Source organism: Bubalus bubalis, chromosome 6, assembly GCF_019923935.1.
Source record: "Bubalus bubalis isolate 160015118507 breed Murrah chromosome 6, NDDB_SH_1, whole genome shotgun sequence".
Lineage (NCBI taxonomy): Eukaryota > Metazoa > Chordata > Mammalia > Artiodactyla > Bovidae > Bubalus > Bubalus bubalis.
The window spans coordinates 12,643,826-12,663,960 of record NC_059162.1 but is presented as its reverse complement, the minus strand read 5'-3'; the positions used below and the strand labels follow the sequence as shown (position 1 = coordinate 12,663,960).

Sequence of the window (20,135 nt, the reverse complement as noted above, 5' to 3'; positions counted from 1 at the left end):
CGCTAAGAGTCGGATACGACTGAGCGACTTCCCTTTCACTTTTCACTTTCATGCATTGGAGAAGGAAATGGCAACCCACTCCAGTGTTCTTGCCTGGAGAATCCCAGGGACAGAGGAGCCTGGTGGGCTTCTGTCTAAGGGGTCGCACAGAGTCGGACACGACTGAAGCAACTTAGCAGCAGCAGCAGCAGGGCAGGGGGTAGGGTGGGAGGTGGGGCCTTGGCTTAAAAGTTAGTTACAATGTAGCTTTGATAAAAATAACAAGAAAAAGGGTTTCTTGCTGAGGCAGTTTTCTGCAAAGACTTGCTTTCACATGCACTCCAGCTCCTCCACCCCCAAGTTTTCTAGTGATTCCACAGGGCTTGCAAGTTTCCTGGGATATGTCCTGTTCAAGTTCCACAGGTAAGTGGTGTTCAGTGCACTGAAGCCTGTGGGTGACGATGATATCACTCATGTGGCAGGAGTGCTTCCTTGCAAAGAGTACTGCTAGGGTGGGTCCTCTGTTTTAGGATCTGTCCATCACTGCTAGTGTCCATCATTGTCCGTTTAGCAGTGTCTGTCACTGCTGGACACTTTCAAGATGCCCCTCCCGGTAGTGGAGCCTATGGCTGATTAATCTTGGGATGTCCTGGGACACAGACCCTGGAAGCAGTGTGAGAGAGATACTCAGGAGAGCCATCTGTTCAGGGCAGGTGACCACCTCTCTCCTTGACCCAAAGCCTCTATTTCTTTTCCTCCCCCTATTTTCATTCCAGGTCAGCCACTGCCTCTGCCTTGTCAACTAAAAAAATATAGTCACAACCTAAAAGTAGAGAGTTGTTTTCTTTGGTAGGAATGTTTAGTTAGGACTCTGAGCCATCATCTCAGTAGCTCTGAGAAAACTGCTCCAAGGAGGAGGGAGTGGGAATCAGGTTATATACAAGTTTGCAACAAAGGGAGCAGTCTGAACATCCAAGATCAGCTATTAAGTTAAGGAATTCAACATTCTATGTATGGGAAGATGCAAGCCTCTGGGCTCACTGGATTCATTCCTTTCATATGCACTGTATGGGCTGCTGCTGCTAAGTCGCTTCAGTCGTGTCCAACTCTGTAACTATATGGGCTGCTGCTGCTGCTGTCGCTTCAGTCGTGTCTGACTCTGTGCGACCCCATAGACGGCAGCCCACAAGGCTCCCCCATCCCTGGGATTCTCCAGGCAAGAACACTGGAGTGGGTTGCCATTTCCTTCTCCAATGCATGAAAGTGAAAAGTGAAAGTGAAGTCGCTCAGTCATGTCCGACTCTTAGCGACCCCATGGACTGCAGCCCACCAGGCTCCTCTGACCATGGGATTCTACAGGCAACAGTACTGGAGTGGGTTGCCATTGCCTTCTCCAAACTATAAGGGCTATCTGAGGGGGTTGGGCAGGCTGGAAGCAGCCCATCTGCCACAACTGCCACTCTTTAAGGTGAATAAGGAAACAGGATTTGGCCCCAGATACTATCTGGGGCCAAATGATTGGCCAAATGCTTCTACATATGGAAAGGAAGCTGAGAGGGCTAAACAGAGTCCAGGACTTCATTAGCTGCTAAGTCTTGCCAGAACAAAGACTTCCTCCTTCTCTTCCTGGTCAGGCTCCACTACCATCACAGGGTGTGAGAGGCCCCCCTGCTTGTCTCCTGGCTCTAATTGCAATTCCTGTTCATTAACTTTACAGCAGAGATCTAAGCAGGCTTCTTGAACTTAATAGCTGCTCTTTATGAGATACGAATACAATTGTGACTACCTCAGATGTGGTCTCTATTCCTTTCTGTGGTCTCTATTCTTTTCCCCAGATGCTATCTGGGGCCAAATCCTGTTTCCTTATTCACCTTAAAGAGTGGCAGGTATGGCAGATGGGCTGCTTCCGGCCATGCCGAACCCCCCACTCCTCAGCAATCACCACTGGGGATGAGGGTACAGTTTTTGAGCCTTCATTCACTTTTGGAGGCCATAAATCACTTGTTGTGACATTTCTTGTTTCTTGCTTGTTGATATGGCAAGAGATATTTCCATTTCATGGCAAATAGATTCCATTTCATGGCAAATAGATGGAGAAACAATGGAAACAATGAGAGACTTATTTGGGGGGTTTCAAAATCACTTCAGATGGTGACTGCATCCATAACATTAAAAGACGCTTGCTCCTTGGAAGGAAAGCTGTGACCAAACTAGACAGCATGTTAAAAAGCAGAGTCATTACTTTGCCAACAAAGGATCATCTAGTCAAAGCTATGGTTTTTCCAGTGGTCATGTATGGATGTGAGAGTTGGACTATAAAGAAAGGTGAACACCAAAGAATTGATGCTTTTGAACTGTGCTGTTGTAGAAGACTCTTGAGAGTCCCTTGGACTGCAAGGAGATCCAACCAGTCCATCCTTAAGCAAATCAGTCCTGAATATTCATTGGAAGGACTGAAGCTGAAGCTGAAGCTCCGATGCTTTGGCCACCTGATGCAAAGAACTGACTCATTGGAAAAGACCCTGATGCTGGGAAAGATTAAAGGCGGGAGGAGAAGGGGATGGCAGAGGATGAGATGATTGGATGGCATTACCGACTCGATGGACATGAGTTTGAGTAAGCTCTGGGACTTGGTGATGGGCAGGGAACCCTGGTGTGCTGTGGTCCATGGTGTCACAGTGAGTCAGACACGACTGAGAGACTGAATTGAACTAAACTGATTTCCATTTCATACCTTCTAAACTGAAAGTATTCATTCCTTTTTTGAAAGTAACAAATTGAATTGTCTATTAGGAAGGCCTTAGCCCACAGAAACACATAAAGTTGTGTTTATTCTTCCTAGAATTACAGAGGGTTTGGTATTTAGGAACCCAAAGGCCTTTGTCCCCCTGGGGGTGGAGGTGGCAGTTCCCCTGACCGTCCCCACACCCCTGCCCTGCATACACATTCACCCAAATATACTCAGCAAGTATGGACCAAGGACAAACTTCACTTCTTGTCACTTTCTTGCTAAAAAAGAATAGTCTAGGACTCCACTAGAATATAATACATATGAAATGATTTGAACATATAACGGCAGTTTGTACTGTTGACCTGGTACAAATAGGCCACCAGATACTTCTCCAGCAAAGATGGGTTAATTCGGAATCAGGAAAGAATTACAGTTCTTCAGGGTCTGCAACCATGGTGAGTCACATGTAAGTCCCCATACAGCAAGGGAAGGAGAATACTTCTACATATGGAAAGGAAGCTGAGAGGGCTAGAGTAAACAGAGTCCAGGACTTCATTAGCTGCTGAGTCTTGCCAGAACAAAGACTTCTCCTTCTCTTCTTGGTCAGGCTCCACTATCGTCACAGGATGTGAGAGCTCCCCCTGCTGGTCTTCTGGTTCTAATTGCAATTCCTGTTTGTTAACTTCACAGCAGAGATCTAAGAGGGCTTCTTGAATTTGATAGCTGCTCTATATGAGATATGAATACAATTGTGACTACCTCAGATGTGGTCTCTATTCCTTACTGACTCTGTTTATTGTATTGTGCAGTGGTGAGGACACGAATGAGCGACTTCACTTTCACTTTTCACTTTCATGCATTGGAGAAGGCAATGGCAACCCACTCCAGTGTTCTTGCCTGGAGAATCCCAGGGATGGGGGAGCCTTGTGGGCTGCCGTCTATGGGGTCGCACAGAGTTGGACATGACTAAAGTGACTTAGCAGCAGCAGAGGAGTGGGAATAAAGAAAGATTTTAAAGGTCTGAAAAGGCCTTCACTATGCAGTCTTGCTGAAATTTCAAATATAGTAACAATAATAAACAGAATCATCATCACCCCCATCATCATAAGAGCTAATAATTATTAAGCCCCTATTCAATGCCACTCATTGTGCCAAGTAGCTCATGTTCTCCTCCCAGACCTATAAGTTAGATGATATTATCACACCCATTTCAGGACATCACCAGAGTTAAAGCCAAATTATTCCAACTTGCACCTCCCCCCTTATCACCAAAGAAGAGGAAAAATGTTTGGTACATTTTTGTTTTTATTTTTGAGGCACTGTCTTTCACATTTAAGTATGCTCCTCTGACCCAGTCACTGAGTAGCCCAAACGACTGTCAGTTCTGAGGGAGGCCCAGGGCAAGAGGCCACTCTGCAACGAGTCCAAGTTGCCATAGAAGCTGCTCAACTGTGTGAGGGGTATGATCCAGAAGATCTGATGTTGCCTGAAGTGACTGTGGCAAATAAGAATGTTGCATGGGGCATCAGAGGAGCCAGGAAAGGAGAATTACAACACAGGATCCTAAGAGTTTAGAGCAACACTATATACCCTCTTCTGGAGATAGCTCTTCAGGTAACTTTTCTTTTGAGAAGTAGCATCAAAGTTGTTACATGGTCTTACTGGAAATCAAATGCTTAACTTTGGGACATCAAGTGACCACACAATCTGAACTTCTCCTCATGAACTGAAAGTGAAACTGTTAGTCATTCGGTCGTGTCGGACTCTTTGTGACCCCATGGACTGTAGCCCACCAGGCTCCTCTGCCCATGGAGTTTTCCAGGGAACAATGCTAGAGTGAGTTGCCATTTCCTACTCCAGAGGATCTTCCCGACCCAGGGATCAAACCTGCATCTCTGGCATTGCAGGCAGTTTATTTACCATCTGAGCCACCTGATGTTGTATAATCATATTGTGTATCCTTAAGAGGAAAAAAAAAAAAAAAGACTGGATTCAAGCAGACATAAGTAGGATGTATGAGCAGGTAGCTCAGGTTTCTATGGCAGCAACTTTTGCCTCATTTTCTCCTCTCTCTGTCTATACCTACAGCTTCATGTTGAGTTCCTTATAACTAGTTAACTAAAGAAGAAAAACTAGTGCGTGTTTCATGATGACATTGCACAAAATGCTGAAATTAATTGGAAGTGAACCACTATAGTGTTACAACCCCAATTAGGATTGTTCTTGAAAGAAAATGATGAAGGGAATCCTTCCAAGGGGCAGAACTTCAAGCATTATACATGGTCATCTTCTCAGTCAGTCTGACTTTAAACCAAATGAATTCTGATTGATTTATCCTTACAGTTGAGGCTCAAGGAGCTCCCCTCCATGGGGCAGGAAGTGCAGCTTTTAGCTAGGAAGATAGAACCAGCCCTGGAGATGAGACACAGTCAGTTTCCAGAATACAAGTCTGGGTAAGAAGCAAGCTGAGAGTTCTCTGCACCAGCAAACAGGGCACACAGAAAGACTCCCATTGTCCTTGAGGTTGTAAAGAAACTTACATACTATAAGAGAAGGCAGATTCTATACAAATAAATGATATGTAAATAAGATAATTTCAGACTGCGGGGCTTTCTATGAAAGAAACAAAATAGAAATCAAAATATGTGGGCAAATAGACTGAAATCAAAAGCAACAAAAATAGCTGCTATTTGAATGTTTAGTAAATTTCAGACATAGTTCCAAGCCCTTTGAATATGTTAACTCATTTAGTCATCCCAAAATCTTATGAGAAAATAAATTAATCTCATTGTAATATGAGGAAACTGAAGAATAAGAAACTGGAGTGTCTTGTCCAAGGACACAGGTCACTGGTGGAGGCACCTGCCTGGTTTCAGAGGCAGATTAGTGTCGAGGTTCCCACAGCATCCCGATTTCTGATGCCAGTTTGTTTTCTAAAAGTAATTGTTTTTTTAAATTATAATTCCCCATTTCTATTTAAGGTCACATAACTTGGTCCATGCTTCCTGATATCAAAAGAGTGCTGTCAATATTTTATGAATAAAAGAGCAATTTCTACTTTCAGTAGATTGAAACCTGTGTGGAGAACAAGGCTCTTCTCTTTACCATATTACTGTTAGTGTTTGGGGACTTTCTTTCGATCACGGGTTGAAGGACAAAAAATTGTAGGTAGAAATACTTAAGGCACCTGCTTAATCTGAAGCTGAAACTAAATGACAGGGTTGGATATTGAAAGCAGAGGTTGATCACAAGAATACTACTTTATTCTGGACATGATCATGGATTTATCTGTAAGATTCTCTTTGCTTTCAAGACCCATCTCAATTGCCAAACCCCTGGGAGACTAATGGCATAGATGATGTTCCATCAATAGCCCCCTGTATAACCTACCCTTCCCTTTGAAGAGCTCTTACTCCACCCTTATTAGCATTTCTCAGCAGGTAGGGTTACCTTTTAAGGCAGACAGACAGACCCTGGTCGCACAGAATGACAGGCAGGAGATTAGAGTACAGATGGGTATAACCACAGAACTCCCTTGGCCTCAAGTGATGGGAGCCACACTCTTGTAGCATTAGAGAGAAGGGGCTTGGATATCTTGGATAGATATTTATGACTCTTCTTGTTTACTGACAAAGAGAGCTAACTTTGCCTGGAAATCATAAAGCAAGAACAGAAGTTGTAGATTTTTTTTCTTCTTCTTTTTCTTCCTGGAACTGTCAAAGAAAAGAACCAGACACTTGCACAGAATTGCTCATTTTCCAATCTTTTCAATTTGCAAACTTCTGAGAACTTTCTCAGTAACCTACTAACCACTACTTCTTCCTTTTGTGCTTACTTCCCTCTGTTCCTTTTTTTACCCCTCACACCATATGTAAAGCAGTCCTGTCCTAGTTGAAGGGCTGAACAAATAATAGTTGTTAAACATTAATTATTCATCAGTAGAGAAGAGGGAACTTCCTCAGTCTAAGGGAGAGAGAGAGAAGAATTTACAATTGTCAGGGAGGGTAATTTGCAAATATGATTTCATCTATTAAAAGGACAGTACAGGGAGGAAATTAAAATGCCAAAGGGATCTGTGAAAGGCTATTGCATTGTAAGTTATAATCCTTGATATGAATGTGTTTTTATTCATGAACAAGTCACTGCTTTTGGTTTGCGTATTAAGAGTATGTCCCCCTGTAAGTGCATAGCACAGGCTAAAGTGGATGCTTTAATATATATTCCACCATACTTGCTTTTGGAAAAAGGAAGCTGTTCTCTAGATGGAATAACCCAAAGATTATGGTTCTTTTAGGGCTTCCCAGGGGGTGTTAGTGGTAAAAAAAAAAAAAAACAAAAAAAAAAAAAAAAAAAAAAAAACACCTGCCAATGCAGGAGATGTAAGAACTGCGAGTTTGATCCCTCAGTCACAAAGATCTCCTGGAGGAAGGCATGGCAACCCACTCCAGTATTTTTGCCTGGAGAATCCCATGGACAGAGGAACCTGGCAGGCTACAGTCCATCGGTTCCTAAAGAGTCGGATATGACTGAAGCAACTTAGCATGCGTATGGTTCTTTTAAAGAGTAACCTTAGTCCATGATTCTGAAATTGTCCCTTGCTGTTAGGTTGTTTGCAGTTAGGAATCCCTGGCTTTAATTATTTCTGTCTGGAATCTAATTTTCAGATTTTTGAGCATCATGACACTACTCTGCTTAAAGAATGCAACTCAAGAAGTGGCTTGTCCTCTGTATTACACATGGGTATTTCTTCTCCTCAGGCCAGGTTTTGGTTTCATGTTTAGAGAATTTAGAGAAGTTTCAGCAGATGTCCTGTCTCTTTACACATGGCTAGAAGAGACATTTTCATAAATGAATATATCTTTATATTCTACTAGATAACTTTGGCATATTAAAATACCATGGGCAAAAGTATAAGGCAAAAGACACACGATGAATATCTACATCATACATAATAAAGGATTACTATCTATCATTAGTTCATGGGGCCTCCCAGGGGGCTCTAGCGGTAAAGAATCCACATGAAAGTAATCACATGGTTCACTAGAAAAAGAAGATTTCAATTTCTAGAAAGAAATATAAAAATATTATCACAAACTCACTATTGGTTTAAAAAAATAGAATACCCCAAACACATGAAATGATATTCAACTATGTTAATGACTAAATAAACTGTAAGCAATCAAATATAACTTCTACTTTCATATATGTTAAAAAAAAATACACTATCCAAAGTTGGAACTCATGTACATTTCTGGTAAATAAAATATAAATTTGTATTGAATTAAGAACTTTAATATTATTTATACTCTTTTTCTTAATAAGAATGTATTGTGAAAAAATAATCAGAGATGCAGACAGAAGTCATTACATTTGAAAATTTTTATAAGAGTAGAAAAAAAAATCAAATATCCAAAATGGAAGAGTGGTCATTAGAGTATACCTATATGGTGCAATACTATATAACTATTAAACTCATGTTTTAGAAGAGCATAAAAAAATGTTGAAATATGTTAAGTACTGAAGGAAAATGATATCAGAGAGAAACTTGGATCTTCAGGAAAAGTTAATAATATTGAAGTGGCAAATATCTGTATAAAAATAGAAGATTACAATTTTCTACCTATTTAGAATATGTGTGGCTTCTTAAAACATAAATTACAACCATCACTTATGTGATTTTTTACATGTATGTAAATACAGTACCTGTAACGAATATACCACAAAGAATTCAAGAGCCAGAGATATAAAGATATCTATATGGTTTCAAACTTTCTACATTTTATATGGAGAAGTTGAAAACTAATTTCAAGTAGATCAGGAAAGATTAAGAATGTGTATTGTAATCTCTAGATCAGCCTCCAAAAATAATGCAGACATATAGTTAAAAAGATGATAAAATTACCATATTTAACATACTAAAATAAGATACTAAAAATATACAAATAATTCAAAAGAGGGAAAGGGGGAAATAAAGGAACAAAAAACAGTAGAGAAAAATTAGAAACAAAAATAAAATTAATAAATCCAACTATAACAATAATTGTATGAAATATTAGTGGTCTAAACACTAATTAAAGGAAAGAGATTATCTGAATAATTTAAAAAATAAGGCCCAACTATACATTGCTTACAAGAAACACACTTGGAATATAAAGATACAAATAGATCAAAACTATACGGATAGAAAAACATATATTATTCAAACAATCATCATAAGAGAATTGGAGCGGTTACACTAATATTGGATAAAATAGACCTCAAGACAGATTATTATTAGAGATAAAATAGAATTTCATAATGATAAAAGAGATAATTTCAGGAAGCTATAATTATTAATGTGTATAGAGGCTGAAACTCCAATTCTTTGGCCACCTCATGCGAAGAGTTGACTCATTGGAAAAGACCCTGATGCTGGGAGGGATTGGGGGCAGGAGGAAAAGGGGACGACAGAGGATGAGATGGCTGGATGGCATCACTGACTCGATGGACATAAGTCTGGGTGAACCCTGGGAGTTGGTGATGGACAGGGAGGCCTGGCGTGCTGCGATTCATGGGGTTGCAAAGAGTCGGACACGACTGAGCGACTGAACTGAACTGAACTGATACATCTAGTATGAGAGCCTCAAAATACGTGACGCAAAAATTCATGGTAAAAATAGAAAAATTGGTAAATCCACAATGGTAGTAGGAAATTTTAGCACTCTTTTCTCAACTCTTGAAAGAACATTAGACAAAAACTCAATAAAGATGCAGAAAATTTGAATACCACTCTGAACTTCCTCAACTTAATTGATATTTATAGGAGACTTCAAAGTTGCAGAATATATATTATTTTCAAGTGTACCGGGTATATTCACCTAGATAGACTATCTACTGGGTCATAAAACAAGTCCCAGTAGGTCTGAAATGATTGAAATACTAGAATGTTCTCCAATAACAGTGCAATTAAATTAGAAATCAGTATCGAAACCGTGTACAAACCGCTGTGTCCTTGTCTTTTTAAAGTAAAAGGCTGACACAAGAGTTAATGACCAGGGAAAGGGAAACTGGTAAAAATTAGACTATAAATCCACCAAATAGCAGAATCGTGAACTCCCAGTTCCCTGAAAAATAAAGATAAAGGCCTGACAAGCATTCTTAAGTTGTTTTTACAGGAAGCAGATACCCTTCAGATGAAAACTGCTGACCACAAGAACATAGACTGATTGAAACCAGAGGGTTGATGATGCTTGAAACTTCACCTTGATGCCAACCAATCCAAGAATGGTCCATGAACTGATCATGCCCTGCTCCTTGAGCACTAACTCCCCCTCACTATAGGGTGGCTCACACAACCTTGAGGGCATTAGCCCACTGTGGCCCCTTTTGCCTCTCAAAGCAATAAAAGCTACCCTTTTCTACTTCACCCAAAACTCGGTCTCTGTATTTCTGTTTGGCACCAGTGAACAGGGGCCAAGTTTCAGCAACACTAGGACTAGTCAGGCGTGAAGAAAGAAACAAGATAATTGGCCAAAGGTAAACAAAGGCCCGGAAGAACTGTCCTATATAAAGTGATTTAAATCACCTCTTTACTGCACTCTTCATTTCAGGATGCCCACACTCCTCTCCAAGTGTGTGTTTCTGCCTAGCTTCTGACTTAAATCAAGTGCTTCTCTGAGTGCTCTCCCATGCATTCTGCTGTGTCTAATGATAAACTTTGTGCCTGTTTTTACAGTTCTCACCTCCTTGAAACAGTGTTGCTTTCAAGCCAGGCAAAGAATCAGAATCACTTTGTTTCTAGCCTCAAGTCCATGGAGGTCTAGTGGTTAGGTTAGTGGTTTTCATCCAGACTCAGTTCAGTTCAGTTCAGTCACTCAGTCATGTCTGACTCTTTGCGACCCCATGAATCACAGCACGCCAGGCCTCCTTGTCCATCACCAACTCCCGGAGTTCACCCAAACTCATGTCCATTGAGTCAGTGATGCCATCCAGCCATCTCATCCTCTGTCGTCCCCTTCTCCTCCTGCCCCTAATCCCTCCCAGAATCAGAGTCTTTTCCAATGAGTCAACTCTTCGCATGAGGTGGCCAAAGTACTGGAGTTTCAGCTTTAGCATCAGTCCTTCCAATGAACACCCAGATGATCACCTTTAGAATGGACTGGTTGGATCTCCTTGCAGTCCCAGGGACTCTCAAGAGTCTTCTCCAACACCACAGTTCAAAGGCATTAATTCTTTGGCACTCAGCTTTCTTTATAGTCCAACTCTCACATCCATACATTACTACTGGAAAAACCACAGCCTTGACTAGACGGACCTTTGTTGACAAAGTAATGTCTCTGCTTTTTAATATGCTGTCTAGGTTGGTCATAGCTTTTCTTCTAAGAAGTAAGCATCTTTAAATGTCATGGCTACAGTCACCATCTACAGTGATTTTGGAGCCCAAGAAAATAAACTCTGCCACTGTTTCTACTCTTTCCCCATCTATTTGCCATGAAGTGATGGGACCAGATGCCTTGATCTTAGTTTTCTGAATGTTGAGCTTTAAGCCAACTTTTTAACTCTCTTCTTTCACTTTCATCAAGAGGCTCTTCAGTTCTTCTTCCCTTTCTGCCATAAGGGTGGTGCCATCTGTATATCTGAGTTTGTTGATATTTCTCCCAGCAACCTTGATTCCAGCTTGTGCTTCATCCAGCCCAGCATTTCTAATGATGTACTCTGCATGTATGTTAAATAAGCAGGGTGACAATATACAGCCTTGACATACTCCTTCTCCTATTTGGAACCTGTCTGTTGTTCCATGTCTGGTTCTAACTGTTGCTTCCTCACCTGCATACAGATTTCTCAAGAGGCAGGTCAGGTGGTCTGGTATTCCCATCTCTTGAAGAATTTTCCACTGTTTATTGTGATCTACACAGTCAAAAGCTTTGGTGTAGTCAATAAAGCAGAAATAGATGTTTTCTGGAACTCTCTTGCTTTTTCCATGATCCAATGGATGTTGGCAATTTGATCTCTGGTTCCTCTACCTTTTCTAAAACCAGCTTGAGTATCTGGAAGTCCATGGTTCACATATTGTTGAAGTTTGGCTTGGAAAATTTTGAGCATTACTTTACAAGCGTGTGAGATGAGTGCAATTGTGTGGTAGTTTGACCATTCTTTAGCATTGCCTTTCTTTGGGATTGGAATGAAAACTGATCTTTTCCAGTGCTGTGGCCACTGCTAAGTTTTCCAAATTTGCTGGCATATTGAGTGCAGCACTTTCACAGCATCATTTTTAGGATTTGAAATAGCTCAGCTGGAATTCCATCACCTCCACTACCTTTGTTCAAAGTGATACTTCCTGAGGCCCACTTGACTTCACATTCCAGGATGTCTGGCTCTAGGTGAGTGATCACACCATTGTGATTATCAGGGTCATGAAGATCTTTTTTGTACAGTTCTTCTGTGTATTCTTGCCACCTCTTCTTAGTATCTTTTGCTTCTGTTAGGTCCATACCATTTCTGTCCTTTATTGTGCCCATCTTTGCATGAAATGTTCCCTTGCTATCTCTAATTTTCTTGAAGAGATCTCTAGTCTTTCCCATTCTATTGTTTCCCCTATTTCTTTGCACTGATCACTGAGGAAGGCTTTCTTCTCTCCTTTCTATTCTTTGGAACTCTGCATTCAAATGGGTGTATCTTTCCTTTTCTCCTTTGCTTCTCTTCTTTCCACAGCTATTTTTAAGGCCTCCTCTGACTTTTCTGCATTTTTTGCATTTCTTTTTCTTAGGGATGGTCTTGATCCCTGTTTCCTGTTAATGTCACGTACTCTGTCCATAATTCATCAGGCACTCTATCTATCAGATCTAGTCCCTTAAATCTATTTCTCACTTCCACTGTATAATTGTAAGGGATTTGATTTAGGTGATACCTGAATGGTCTAGTGGTTTTCCCTACTTTCTTCAATTTCAGTCTGAATTTGGCAATTTGGCAATGATCTGAGCCACAGTCAGCTCCTGGTCTTGTTTTTGCTGACTGTTTAGAGCTTCTCCATTTTTGGCTGCAAAGAATATAATCAATCTGATTTCAGTGTTGACCGTCTGGTGATCTCCATGTGTAGAGTCTTCTCTTGTGTTGTTGGAAGATGGTATCTGCTATGACCAGTTTGTTCTCTTGGCAAAACCCTATTAGCCTTTGCCCTGCTTCATTCTTGTTCCAAGGCCAAATTTGCCAGTTATTCCAGGTGTTTCTTGACTTCCTACTTTTGCATTCCAGCCCGCTATAATGAAGAGGACATCTTTTTTGGGTGTTAGTTCTAGAAGGTCTTGTAGGTCTTCATTGAACCGTTCAGCTTCTTCAGCATTACTGGTGGGGGCATAGACTTGGATTACCATGATATTGAATGGTTTGCCTTGGAAATGAACAGAGATCATTCTGTTGCTTTTGAGATTGCATCCAAGTACTGCATTTTGGACTGTTCTGTTGACTATGATGGCTACTCCATTTCTTCTAAGGGATTCCTGCCCGAAGTAGTAGATATAATGGTCGTCTGAGTTAAATTCACCCATTCCAGTCCATTTTAGTTCACTGATTCCTAAAATGTCGATGTTCACTCTTGCCATCTCCTGTTTGACCACTTCTAATTTACTTTGATTCATGGACCTAGCATTCCAGGTTCCTATGCAGTATTGTTCTTTATAGCATTGGACTTTACTTCCATCACCAGTCACATCCACAACTGGGTGTTGCTTTTGCTTTGACTGTCTCTTCATTCTTTCTGGAGTTATTTCTCCACTGATCTCCAGTAGCATATTGGGCACCTACAGACCTGGGGAGTTCCTCTTTCAGTGTCCTATCCTTTTGTCTTTTCATATTGTTCATGGGGTTCTCAAGGCAAGAATACTGAGGTGGTTTGCCATTCCCTTCTCCAGTGGACCACATTTTGTCAAAACTCTCCACCATGACCTGTCTGTCTAGGGTGGCCTTACACGGCATGGCTCATAGTTTCATGGAGTTAGACAAGGTGTGGTCCATGTGATTAGATTGGTTAGTTTTCTGTGATTGTGGTTTTCAGTCTGTCTGCCCTTTGATGAAGAAGGATAAAAGGCTTATGGAAGCTTCTTGATGGGAGAGACTGACTGAGGGGAAAATGGGTCTTATTTTGATGGATGGGGCCATGCTCAGTAAATCTTTAATTCAATTTTCTATTTATGGGTGGAGCTGTGTTCCCTCCCTGTTATTTACCTGGGGCCAAACTATGGTGGAGGTAATGAAGATGATGGTGACCTCCTTCAAGAGATCCCATGCATGTACTTCTACACTCAGTGTCCCAACCCTGCAGCAGGCCACCACTGACTCATGCCTCCACTGGAGACTCCCGGACAGTCACAGACAAGTCTAGGTCAGTCTCTTGTGGGGTCATTGCTCCTTTATCCTGGGTACTGGTGCACACAAGGTTCTGTTTGTGCTCTCCAAGAGTCTATTTCCCAGTCCTGTGTAAGTTCTGGCAGCTCTACGGTGGGGTTAATGGTGACCTCCTCCAAGAGGGCTTATGCCATACCCAAGTATGCTGCACCGAGAGCCCCCATCCCTGTGGCAGTCCACTGATGACCTGTACCTCCACATGAGATGTTCAGACACAGTTCTGTCTCAGTCTCTGTGGGGTCCTTAGAGCACACTCCTTAGAGCAACCAAAATTAAAGATGGAAAATGCCAAGTATTGGCAAGGATGTCAAGCAACTGTAACTATCAAGCACTGCTTATGGGGGGTTAAAATGGTACAGCCATTTTGGAAAAGAGTGTTGCACCCTCCTAAAATGTTAAGCATCAATCTACTATGTGATCCTGCAATTACACTCCAAAGTGTTTACAAAGAAGCAGTGGAAACATATGTCCATACAAAGAACTGTACATGAATTTTCATAACAAAGGAAACAATCCAAACGTCCATTAAGAGGTCAATAGATAATCAAAAGTGGTATATCTTGATAATGGAATATTTACTCAGCAATAAAATATATACACTATGAATACATGAAACAATGTGAATGAATCTCAAATTCTTTCTGCTTGGTAAAGGAAGCCAGGCACAAAAGAGTGTGTACTCTCTGATTCTATCTGTAAAAACCTTAGAGAGTACACTGCAATCTACAGTGACAGAAAGCATATCAGTAATTATATAACATAAAGGTGGAGGGAAAGAACTATTGCTTAGGAAATAAGGAAACTCTGGAGGTGATGGAGATATTTGGGATCTTGATTGTGGTAGTGGTTTCACCAATGCATATATTTATCAAAATTCATCAAATTCTACTCTTTAAATAGGTGCAACTTATTGTGCATAAATTATTCAATTATTTACAAACAAATAAAATTAATGTAAAGAAAGAAATTATAATAACGTCTTTAATCCTAATGCCTCAACTGTTACCTTTTGACCAGAAGTGAAAGTGTTAGTTACTCAGTGGTGTCCTACTCTTTATAACCCCATAGACTGTAGCCCGCTAGGCCCCTCTGTCCATGGGATTCTTAGGCAAGAATACTGAAGTGTATAGCCATTCCCTTCTCCAGAAGACCTTCCCAGCCCAAGGTTTGAAATTGGGTCACCTGCATTGCAGGCAGATTCTTTACCAACTAGTTGGAAACAAAATTTCCTCATGAATCTTCTCCCAAATATTCCTTAGACTCTCCCTGACTACTTACAGATACTCTATCTGCCTTCCACTTGAAGACTTGTATAAGGGGAGGAAGGTCTTCCATATACTTGGAACTATTCTATGGGCTTAGATCTCCTCTGGTGTCCCTCTTTCTGGTTGGCATTTCCTGATTCTCTTCATCTTAGATATTGCTGTCCCTGGTGCTGCTTGCACTTCTGGCTTGCATTCCCGGAGAATGACTCTTTACTATCCACGGGAAGCTACTTCAACCATGTCTTTCTCCCTCAGGAATTCTTTTCCCTATTAAGTCAATAGAGAAAACCTGGCTTTTGCCACCACTCTTAACTTAGATGGGCTTCCACATCTGGATCTAGTGGCATGTTCCCTTTTCCCTGTATACTTTTATTCATTCTGGAACTCAGAGTGGGGATACACTTGGAGCAAAATTTAGGCTCAGACACAGACCTGGATTCCCTGCTCTCGCTAAAGGCCAGACATACATTATTATGGATTGCATATTGTACCTATTAACACAGAACAAGACATGTTAAGTCCCTCTTTCATAATAAAAATATTTATTTCCTCTTTAAGAAGGTGATCATTTTTTCTCTCAGCAAATGACTTTGAAGTCAGTCAGTTTAGTTGCTCAGCTGTGTCCGACTCTTTGAGACCCCATGGACTACAGCATGCCAGGCTTCCCTATCCATCACCTACTCCTGGAGCTTACTCAGACTCATGTCCATCAAATCGGTGATGCCATCCAACCATCTTATCCTCTGTCGTCCCCTTCTCCTCTCGCTCTCAATCTTTCCCAGCATCAGGGTCTTTTCAAATGAGTCAGTTCTTCACATCAGGTGGCCCAAGTATTGGAGTTTCAGCTTCAGCATCAGTCCTTCCAATGAGTATTCAGAACTGATTTCCTTTAGGATGGACTTGTTGGATCTCCTTGAAGTCCAAGGGACTCTCAAGAGTCTTCTCCAACACCACAGTTAAAAAGCACCAATTCTTCAGTGCTCAGCTTTCCTTATAGTCCAACTCTCACATCCATACATGACTACTGGAAAAACCATAGCTTTGACTAGACAGACCTTTGTCAGCAAAGTAATGTCTCTGCTTTTTAACATGCTGTCTAGCTGGTCATAGCTTTTCTTCCAAGGAACAAGTGTCTTCTAATTTCATGGCTACAGTCACCATATGCAGTGATTTTGGAGCCCCAAATGAAGTCTCTCACTGTTTCCATTGTTTCCCCATCTATTTGCCCTTAAGTGATAGAACTGGATGCCATGATCTTAGTTTTCTGAACGTTGAGCTTTAAGCCAGGTTTTTATTCTACTCTTTCACTTTCATCAAGAGGCTCTTTAGTTCCTCTTCAGTTTCTGCCATAAAGTTGGAGTCATCTGCATATCTTAGGTTATTGATATTTCTCCCAGCAATCTTGATTCCAGCTTGTGCTTCATCCAGCCTGGCATTTCACATGATGCACTCTGCATGTGTTAATTAAACAGGGTGACAATATACAGCCTTGACATACACCTTTCCCAATTTGGAACCAGTCTGTTGTCCCATGTCCAGTTCTAACTGTTGCTTCTTGACCTTCATACAGATTTCTCAGGAGGCAGGTCAGGTGGTATGGTATTCCCATCTCTTTAAGAATTTTCCACAGTTTGTTGTGATCCACACAGTCAAAGGCTTTGGAATAGTCAATAAAGCAGAAAAAGATGTTTTTCTGGAACTCTCTTGCTTTTTTAATGCACCAGCAGATGTTGGCAATTTGATCTCTGGCTCCTCTGCCTTGTCTAAATCCAGCTTGAACATCTGGAAGTTCACAGCTCATGTACTGTTGAAACCTGGCTTGGAGAATTTTGAGCTTTACTTTACTAGTGTGTGAGATGAGTGCAATTGTGTGGTAGTTTGATCATTCTTTGGCATTGCCTTTCTTTGGGACTGGAATGAAAACTGATCTTTTTCCAGTCCTGTGGCCACTGCTGAGTTTTCCAAATTTGCTGGCATATTGAGTGCAGCACTTTAGCAGCACCATCTTTTAGGATTTGAAATACCTCAGCTGGAATTCCATCACCTCCACTACCTTTGTTCATAGTGATACTTCCTAAGACCCGCTTCACTTTGCATCCTGGATGAATACGAAGATCCCTTTCTCCAGGGGCTCTTCCCAACCCAGGGATCAAACCCAGGTCTCCCAAATTGCAGGTGGATTGTTTACCAGCTGAGTCACAAGGGAAGCCCAATGGTTCTGCTAGTTGAATTCATTAGTTGAGGATAAATCCTCAAGTCAGATTGTATTTTGATATATCTTATACTTTCTGATGTCTAAGCTTCTGACACCGGTGGCGGGTGGGGTGGGTAAATATAAAACTTGAAACACACAATACTTTTATGCTTGAGTTGTTTTCAAGTTTACAAAGTGCAGTTGCATTATTTATTTACAGTTATCAACAATGGCTGGTGTTAAATCAACAATGCCCATAAATTGTATCAGTTGAGGTACATGAGTCCTTAATGACCTTTTAGCTTCTTAAGTTCTAATTTTTTGTTTTCAGAGATAAAAAAAATTCAGTATAACACTAGGTAATAGAGGCTAACAATTTGATTTATTCCTTTTCTGCCTCAGCAGAACTCATGAATAAAAGTGCTTCTGTCATTTTTTTTGACATACTTAAAAAGATGTTTTATTCTTCACTGGTAGACACCCAAAGCCTGTCAGTCAATTGAGGAACTGATTAGGAGTCACAGAGCAATGCAAAGGCTGTCCTCCCTTGAACCTGCTAATTACCTTCCATGTCTACATACACTGCCAGCTCAGCTCAAGGGGGCTCCTGATTGACACTAAGCTTTTTCATCTGAGTCTTGTGAATCACTGGCTCTAATGACTTTCCAAGACTGGTGTTGATGCTTCTATAGACATCAAATAGTGGATGTTGAATAATTAAACAGTAAAATTGAGCTGCTACTGGTAGGAGGAATATTTGGTCTTATGTGAGAAGAAGTATCTTGAAGACTACAAATTCTATGTGGGCTGGGATGTACAAACACTGTCACACACCAGCAACTATCTTATCTATGTATCTAACTAACTATTATCTATCTGTCGATCATGATTATCACCCTCAATCATTTATCATCTATCTATGTATAAATCTGTGCTAGCCTGCTCTGGCTGTCACAACAAAATACCACAGACTTGGTGGCTTAAACATCAAAAATTTATTTGATCATAGTTCTAGAAGCCCAAGATCAAGGTGCTGGCAAACTTGGCTTCTGCTGAGATCCGTCTTCCTGCCACCTCTGGCTTTATAGATGCCTGCCTTCCTGTTTGTCTCCACATGGCCTTTCCTCTGTGTGCATGAAGAACGACAGAGAGGGCTCTGTTGTCTCCTCTTCTTCTTGCAAAGACACCTGTCCACTTCAGTTAGGGGCCACCCTTAAAATCTCATTTAACTGTAATTACCTCCTAAAAGGTCCTATCTCCAAGAATGGTCACATTGAACTTTGAGAGAATAGAATTGGTCCATAATACTGTTTAGTCAGACAGTTCGGAAGTTCTTGCCCATTAAACTGGAGAAGGAAATGGCAACCCACTCCAGTATTCCTGCCTGGAGAATCCCAGGACAGAGGAGCCTGGTGAGCTGCTGTCTATGGGGTTGCACAGAGTTGGACAGGACTAAAGTGACTTAGCAGCAGCAGCCCATTAAACAGAATGGGTTGTTTTTGAAAAATCTTAACACTGATGTATATTTCATGAAGAAATAGTATATTGGTGGACAGAATAAAGCTTTTTGGTCATTTGCAGTGGGTAGCTGGAACAAAGCATGTGCACCAGAACATCATCAATGACACTATCAACAAAATTGGAAAGGGAAACAAGATGTTTAGAACAAGCAAACTGTTTATGTGAGACAGTACCCTAGAAGCTTTTGATCCCTCTCAGATCAACTTTCGATGATTGCATCCTTGTGATCCTGGCTAGACTGCTCTTCCCTCCTCTTTAACAGGCCCAGGAGCTGAAGGCCTACCTGCCTTGCCTTCACAAGTATCCCTACTGTGAAAAGATTGCAGAATTTACTCAAATTCTGCTCACTGTGTTCCTAGAGAACACACAGACTTGGGCACAGAGGAAGTTGGCAGAACTTTCACACAGTCTCACATCCCCCATTGTCCAGTCTTTTGGGATGCTGAGCACTGGAGGGAAAGAAGAAGTATGGCTGGAGATAACCGAGAGAATGACACAGGCTGCTTCACAGAGTCTCTGTGAGCCACTATGGGTACAGAGCTAGCGGTCTAAGGCTGATAATGTGCATGGAACATTCTCATAGTTTTCTGCAGCATCTTCAAGGTCACTATCTCCAATGCTGGCTTGCCCTGTGGAGTCATCTGGATATGCCTTCTTCAAATCTGAATAGATGACTGTGGGTTCCTAGTGGGAAGGGAGAAAGCACAAACAGTTAGTACCAAAATATAAGTAAGGAAGAGCAGAGGGGAAAGAAAGCCAGGAAATGTGACTCACCTTATCTTCCCAATGTTTCCTTGGTGAATTTGCTGTTGAATTGGAAGAGGAAAGAAAACTATTAAACTGTGGGTAATATATTGTAACTTACAAAATACTCACAACGCATTCTAAACCAATTTTTCCTCTGCTGACTCATTTCCTAACTGTCTCCTCTGATGAATTCTTTCAAGCCCTCACAGACCAAGTATCCTGTCCTCACACACACACACAATAAAGCCTTTCCTCTGCCCTTAAAATGTCCAGAATGACTTTCCTGAAAATATCTTTCTTTCTCCACTGCTCATCACAA

At 41.2% G+C, this 20,135-nt stretch overlaps 1 protein-coding gene across 6 annotated transcripts in view; it reads right to left on the bottom strand.

Moving 5' to 3' along the window:
- Nucleotides 1–18,528: 18,528 nt before the first annotated feature.
- The window catches only part of FCRL3 (Fc receptor like 3), a 45,564-nt gene continuing 43,957 nt past the window's right edge, over nucleotides 18,529–20,135 (bottom strand). For all 6 annotated transcript variants that reach the window (XM_025287582.2, XM_044944174.1, XM_044944173.1 and 3 more), the window contains 2 exons: nucleotides 19,844–19,875; nucleotides 18,529–19,753 (listed from right to left, as the gene is read on the bottom strand). In XM_025287582.2, coding sequence (XP_025143367.2) covers nucleotides 19,610–19,753; nucleotides 19,844–19,875 — 176 coding nt within the window. In that variant the 3' untranslated portion in view covers nucleotides 18,529–19,609. The remainder of the gene's footprint in view (nucleotides 19,754–19,843; nucleotides 19,876–20,135) is intronic.